This window comes from Magnolia sinica, chromosome 12 (genome assembly GCF_029962835.1).
Source record: "Magnolia sinica isolate HGM2019 chromosome 12, MsV1, whole genome shotgun sequence".
Taxonomy (NCBI): Eukaryota; Viridiplantae; Streptophyta; class Magnoliopsida; order Magnoliales; family Magnoliaceae; genus Magnolia; species Magnolia sinica.
In genome coordinates, this window is record NC_080584.1 from 2,106,062 (window position 1) to 2,113,219 (window position 7,158).

Here is a 7,158-nt window from a genome sequence, read left to right on the forward strand (position 1 = left end):
CAGATTGATTACAATTGAAGTCCATTCATTGATTTGGATTGTCCATCATGTGGAGCCCACCTATAATTATCTGTTCCACTTAGTAGTCACTTTCATAAGATGATCCTAGCCATATGATAATTGGCTAGGACATTGGATGGTGTAGATATGCCACAATGGAGATCTTGATCATTGATTTGGACCGTCTATCATATTGCACCCACCTTTGATTGCAGGTCCTTGCCGAAAGGTTTTTTTTTTTTTTTTTTTGAGAGAAAAAAGAAACCCATGTTTAAAATGAAACTACAAAAATATCCATCTTGGAAAATACCAGGTAAATTACAATTTTTGCATTACCCAAACGCGCCCAAAAAACACTTAAAAAAATTAGCAGGATATGCCTTGCAGTACCTGTTGATACGCCAAGCCAGTAAAGTGGGACAGATCGATCCGGCACTGAAGGAAAATGAAGCAATCCACCCCCATTTCAAAGGTGCAGATCTTTCAGCTTCTTTTCCCACTTGCATTTCACTTCTTGATCAAGAAAACAAGGACCGGACTGTTTGGCCGGTTCAGCATCTCAAACTTGCAGCAGACCCAGGCATCGACTGGTAATCTGGAAGCAAAAGCTCGAACAGTCTCCAATTCCTCCCTGTATGACAGAACCAAGTGCAAAGATTGAGAGTTCGCCAGGCAGAAAGAATCACACAAGATCTGAGACGATCAAGCTTTCCATGGAAGATAAACATCTAAGATATGAGAGGATCTAGTGCTATCAATGTTACAAGTTAGATATCAAGCATTTAGTACTGGCACGGGTTAATGAGATAATTCAGATTTTCATCCATTGGGTCTTACAGTCGGTGGGTCGCACCCTAAAAATTACACTGGTTGGTGATCTTAGCCACTGATTGAAGTACTTTCGGGATTACAAATGGGCGGTTAGGAGGGAAAACTGTCCAACCAACAGCCAGTGTTCAATGGAAAAAGTTCTCCAATCAATGGAATTTGGGGCCTGTTCGTTTCACCAATTACCATAGTAAGGTAATGTCAGTGTAGTGTACACTGAATGCAGCACTATATATATATATATATATATATATATATATTCAGAGTCATCCATTGTGCAACCTTATTTTGAGCTAGGCCAGCTACATGGTGGGCCCACCAGATGCATTGCTTGGATGTCCCGTGCACCACAAGCAAAGGTGCGTGTGCAATGGCATTATTGGTGCTTGTATCAGTTTGGCGTCGATTGAACTATTCTGGCCTCTGTCTTTCTCTTCTCATGGCTTGGTGAGGAGTGCTTTCAATGGCAAAGGAAAATGTGAAATTCTTTAGCAGTTCTGTGAGCAATCCGAAAAGAAAGAAACAATCATATTTTTTCCTAATTGCTCTCAGACGGTGTCAAAGGTGGTGGAATCTTTCGATTTTATCTCCTTGCTCAACTCAGGTGGGTTGAGGATCAACCTGAGCCCAATCTAACCTCAAGAGGACCCAACCTGCAACCTGACCTAACCTGAATTCCAACGTTGGGTGTCCAACCTGAACCCAACCTGAATTCATAAATACTCGACCCAACGCAACCTGACAAGACTTATACAATTGATTATTCCCAAACAACCCAATTTCATGATGGGTTGGCAATTTCCAACCCTAATCTGACCCAAGGATCTTGACAATCCAACCTAAACTGACCTGAACTCAGGTTGGGTCAATCGGGTTCAGGTTGGATCTTGACAATCAAACCCAAACTGACCCGAACTCAGGTTGGGTCAATTGGGTTCAGGTTGACCCAGAGCCCAAGTTACAGCCTAGGTCCTGCTCCCACAAATAGTTTGCTAGGTATGATCATGTAAATGTGTTGAGTGAATTGATGGGTAGCTTTCTATCTTTGGGAAGGTTGTGCCCCCTACCTACCCGTGTCCTTTTTTTTTTTTTTTTTTCAAATACAAAACTCATCTTACTGTTCAGAACTGATTTTGATTATAGATTAATGGAATTTGAATGATCTATCACGGCAGTATTTACCTTCCACCAGGATGGCCCACATAAACCATTGCACTGATGAGTCCTCCAGATCCTAGAATTCTACTTGCAGCCTCCAATGCCAGCAATGTCGTTCTTGATGTTGTAATGATCGCCTTGTCGCCTCCCGGAAGGTAACCCAAGTTGAACGCTACAAGCCTGAAAAGTGAGGCCCCACAAACATGCTTAAGACGGACAAAAGATATCCAATGCTGTATCAAGCTCCACTTTGACCAAACAAACTCCACAAGTGGGCCCCACTTGGGATCCATGGTGGATGGTAGATATAACTTTTTTCTTCATTGATAAAGAATACCCATCAGATGATCCTAACCCTCCAATTTTAGTCCCATTAGACATGGAAAGTTATCATTGTCCATTTTCATCAGATGGTCATGATCATCTGATGGGGAGATATTATGGCATGGTCTATCCCATTATGGGCCCACTTAATCAACAGCTTAGACAATTGAAAGGCGGGAAAAAAAGGTTTCTATTGTTCTCACATGATACCTCATGTTTAGTCACATAGCTTATGCTGAGAGAGAACTTCAACATGCAGGTAAAACAAAATACGATAAATGAGAAATGCTTAAAACATAAAATTTTAATGTGTGCTTAAGAGCTTAAAACATAAAATTTCAATGTGGGCTTAAAAGCTTAAAACATAAAATTTCAATGTGTGCTTAAAAGTTTAAAATAAAATATGATAAATAAGAAAAGCTTAAAACATCTAAGTGCAGTAGCATAGGTACATGTAAGCATGAACATGCAAAAAAATCAACTTGAACTGTTGAAGGAAGTACCTAACAGAGGTGCCTTCGGGAATTACATCCTCCATTCTGCTATGACAGAGAAGGAAGAGTTTAACCAGCTCCTTCTGCATCAAAAGAACACGGAACATTTCCCCGATCAATTGGAGCGAAAGACAACTATGCAGCCCTTGATTAAAAAAAAAAAGACACAATCAAACCCAATTTCATTGAAGAAGAAGCAAGAAACAAATATGGAATTGAAGCAGTTCAGAGTACCTCCTTTGGGTCGACTGATTCATCCAGTAAAGAGGAAGTATTCTCCAGAGCAGAATTCTGAATGTCCATCCCATAAACACAACCCTTCCCTGACTCATCAGCTACCATTTTCAGCAGAGCCAAGGTGTCATGACCATTGCCACAGGTAGCATCTACCACTGTATCTCCTTTGCAGATGACATGTTTCCATACTCTCGCAAGGCATAAAAAAAATTGAACATATCAGCATGCTGGCTTCAAAACCTATGTGAAAGGACCCTTACCAAAAGAAAAATTTCATGTCAGATATGCAACTGGGACAAAACTCCAGTGTTCTAAAGTGCTTCCTTCTAAACAGATGCGTTTGGTTGCACCAAATATCCTGCAATTTCATGACTTTTGGCGATTCCAATGATATTTGATGCAACAAACGCACCCTTATAACCTTTAAAAAAAAAGCACTCTTATACTTTATATGAACTAATATTATGCGATAATATATATTCAATGTTATATTGTAATTTATGGATTTGCTAGCATGTTGATTTGCAGGCAACACAACACCTCATGACGAACATGTATCCGCTAAATGGAAGGATCTTATCAATGTCCATGAATGATAAATCATAGATCGAACTGTCGAATTGTGTGCTATCCTATGCCTTCGTATTGGTTAAGGTAACGAGCTGGAGAGACTTGAACCACTGAAATCCACCACAGGGTAAACCACCGCCTCTTGGGCCTCTCTAACTAATTCTACCATAGAGGCTAACCCCCCCCCCAAACACAGCTTACAACATGTGTCTGTGTCCAAGTCACACCTCTAGCAGTCCATCAGTTGGAAGGCAAAAGACACAAGGGACACAGGTCAAGTGTGTGAGTGTGTGGATGGATGTGCAGGAGTTGGTGCATGGGTGTGTGCGCGTGCATGAACATGTGTCCAAGTCACACTTCTAGATCAATCGGAAGATGGATCATGTCACAACATCATGGGATTTATCACAGAACTGTCATGTCAGCGATCCATTCTGTGAATCTTCAAAATTAAAAGAATAATAATAATCATAATCATAAACAGTTGCCATAGCAAACAAGATACAGAATTCAAGACACCAGCAATGAGTACCTACGAGTGAGCCACCTCTGTCACCTTTCTCTTGCCACAGATAAAGCCAAGCAAGGCATCCTCAACCCCTGAATTACAACAATAACAAATCAACCCCAGCAGATAAAAGATGTTTCATTAAAGATGTGTACAAAAATAGAGAATGTGTGTGGTCTTTTATTCCTTCCAGAGGACTAATTTTGATATAGGATGAGAAGAACAGTCTTTGTGCAGGTAACAGAAGCTTGCAACAAATGGTCATGAACTCTTTCTCGGTGAATTTGGAGGCGATTTCAAACGTGATCCGGTTGCGGAATGAGAAGCCGGGTATCCTCTTGTGTGTAGATTCCCTGTTTTGAACTGTAAATTGGAGATTATTGATCTTCTGCTGATTGGCGTTGCACGTATGTGGTTGAAGTGAACAGACAAGAATCTGGATATGAGCAGACTTCACTTGTCTTGAATCTCTAGAGAGTGGGTAGAGAAGTTCTAGGGAGCTTCTCAATTAGCTCTCCAAGACCTTTGCTTAGATAATTCACCAATTATCCTGGACTATGCATTTTTGGGATCTCCGTGCGCCCCAAACCTTTTAAGTTCAAGAGAATGTGGCTACTTGACATGGAGGTATGAAGCCTTTGGGTAATTTGGGAAAGAGTGTTATGGTGGGTGTGGCACACAATGAAAATTTTTGTAAAAGCTTTTGTGAGGACTGCTATGACCCTTGGATTAGGGATTATTGTTAGATGATGGGCCATTTTCTAGATACTACCCTTCTACTGTAACAGGAAAATACGTTTTTTAAACGTTGTCTTGAAAGATGTCTTTAAAGATGTTACTTTCAGAAGAGAAGTGCCACACCAATTCACATGAGGAGAGATTGATGCAGCAACTTGCGATACGTGCTCCAATGGACCACATGCATGTGACATCCAGGCCACTCATCATGTGCACTTCATTGTGAACAGTGTTTTAAATGGCGGTAGCGTGTTGTATAGTGTTCAACCCTCTGTAGCGTGTGGTAGCGTAAGCTACATGATACTTCTATTTTTAAATTTAAATATAGGAAAATTATGATAAATAGTAAGAAAAAAAGCAAAAAATATAAAAATGCCTAAAACATGATTAATTTTTTCAAGTATAAGCATATTCAAATAAGTTATTAATTATCATTTATCAAAAGCCAATCCACATATAAAGTCATAAACCAAATCAAATAATTATCACATCAACAACTTTCTAAGAAAACCATTTTATTTATTTTTTTGAATCAAACCACTTTAATTAATAATGTCTAATTGAAACCACAAGTCACAACTCACAAGTATGAAAAGAAACAAAATCCCACGGGTTAAAAGTATTAAGTACAATACAAATGTCATCTATACAAAAAGGGGTTTTCAAAAACCCTCTTTCGAAACCCTTTTTTTAAAAGTTTACTTTTAAAGGGTTTTTAGCGTTTGAGTTTCACATTAACTTCAACAAAGGATCACCACCATTTTAAGTGAAAGTAAACGAAGAAATGTTGGGTTTTAACTTTACATTTTAAGCCTTTTTAATTTTAATTTTAATTTTTTTAAATATGAGTTCTACACCATTTTTAACAAACAAAACAATAATAATAATAATAATAATAATAAAATAATAAATGTTCTCATCACTCTTCAAAATAAAAAATTAAACAAAAAATACACTGTAGTGTATGCTACAAATACTACATGCTATGTAGCTGTAGCAAACGCTACGACCCCTGTAGCGTATGCTACAAACATTACATGATACGTAGCTGTGGCGTATGCTACGACCCCTGTAGCGTACACTAAAGGGGATTTATGCTATTTAGCTATGCTACGTGGCGCTACCACTATGCTAGGAGTGCTATTTGAAACACTGATCGTGACCATTCCCCAGCTCACTAATGGGGGTGACCATATGATTCACTCATCAGGTGGGCCACACTTATATGAGAAAAATTCAATGTTTACACAAAAGAATGGAAACTGTCTATATTGAACATATGTGCGTGGCTGATAAATGGACCCACTTATTTTTAAGCAAGGGCATGTTCTGAGTTTATAAATGTTTTGTTGTTTGCTAGGAGAAGAAAGTTCAGAAATGCATGAGATTTGCCCATTGAAAATGGCATTGCTCTCTCTCTCTCTCTCATTTCAAAAAATAAAACAGGGATTTCCTTAGCTGTTCGAAGAAATGTTTGAGAGAGTGAGAGATTTCAAAAAATAAAACAGAATTTCCTCTTACCCGTTCGAGGAAATGTCAGAGAGAGAGAGAGAGAGAGAGAGAGAGGAAATTACCTGAGAAAGAAGACGTGTTTCCATCCAATGCCGTTGATGGACTTTCAAATCTAGAAGCAGACGGTGGGATCTCCTGGATCGATCTCCTCGAGGAAGGCAGGACATTTCTAGGGGTTTTTCCAAGGGAGGAAGAAGAAGAGAGGATTTGCGGAAAGACTACAGAGAAAGGAGTTAGGATTTCCTTAAATGGTAAAGAACGAAAAGAGAATCGCAGAGAAAACATCTGCAATTATTTGCCAGAAATGGAAAGAAATTTTCAATCTTTCAGCAGTTCACAGCCCTTTTTTTTTTTTCGAGCTCAGTACATCAGTTAGTTCTCCGTCGCGACTAAGGAGACGTGTAGGCGCCCACTGGCCCCGATTTAAAAAGAACACTGTATTAAATAATGAAACCTATATTCGGTGGGCCATAGAATTATAATCAACGGACCAAATTTCACAATTAATGCTGGTCACCTATATCTTGAATATCACGTGTAAAAGGCACACACGGATGGACAAAATGAGCGGCGCTCACAAATACAACACCTAAACTTATGCCCGAAATAGGCCTTAAGAGCATAACACATGGTTTCAGCTTGCACTACCAATAGTCCTTGCTCTTGCTCCATTGGTAGACTCTGGGGAGTTTCAACACCTGGTCAAGGGTTGGAGTACCCCCCACACACACTCCCTTTGGGGGATTTCACCAACTATGGATGGTCGAATCCTTGACCAGGTGTAGAAAC

The 7,158-nt window shown here is 39.5% G+C and overlaps 1 protein-coding gene across 3 annotated transcripts; it reads right to left on the bottom strand.

Annotated features, from left to right (window-relative positions):
* Positions 1–270: 270 nt before the first annotated feature.
* Positions 271–6,775, bottom strand: LOC131220771 (uncharacterized). 3 transcript variants are annotated; one of them, XM_058215603.1, is made up of 6 exons: positions 6,432–6,775; positions 4,148–4,211; positions 3,039–3,231; positions 2,814–2,887; positions 2,011–2,166; positions 271–631 (listed from the first exon to the last, which is right to left on the bottom strand). In XM_058215603.1, the coding sequence occupies exons 1-6, from the start codon at positions 6,652–6,654 to the stop codon at positions 508–510; spliced, it is 834 nt and encodes a 277-aa protein (XP_058071586.1). In that variant the 5' UTR covers positions 6,655–6,775; the 3' UTR covers positions 271–507. The 3 variants fall into 3 exon arrangements, with proteins under 3 accessions (XP_058071586.1, XP_058071589.1, XP_058071587.1); XM_058215604.1 differs by lacking the exon at positions 271–631 and adding an exon at positions 1,113–1,325; XM_058215606.1 differs by lacking the exon at positions 2,011–2,166.
* Positions 6,776–7,158: the final 383 nt, after the last annotated feature.

Excerpts from the sequence above, each read along its gene's own strand:
- LOC131220771 (XM_058215603.1), bottom strand. The coding sequence starts at position 6,654 with ATGTTTTCTCTGCGATTCTCTTTTCGTTCTTTACCATTTAAGGAAATC. Across the intron at positions 4,212-6,431 it reads AAACACGTCTTCTTTCTCAG|GGGTTGAGGATGCCTTGCTT; the intron begins GTAATTTCCTCT and ends GTTGTAATTCAG. Across the intron at positions 2,167-2,813 it reads CCCGAAGGCACCTCTGTTAG|GCTTGTAGCGTTCAACTTGG; the intron begins GTACTTCCTTCA and ends CTCACTTTTCAG.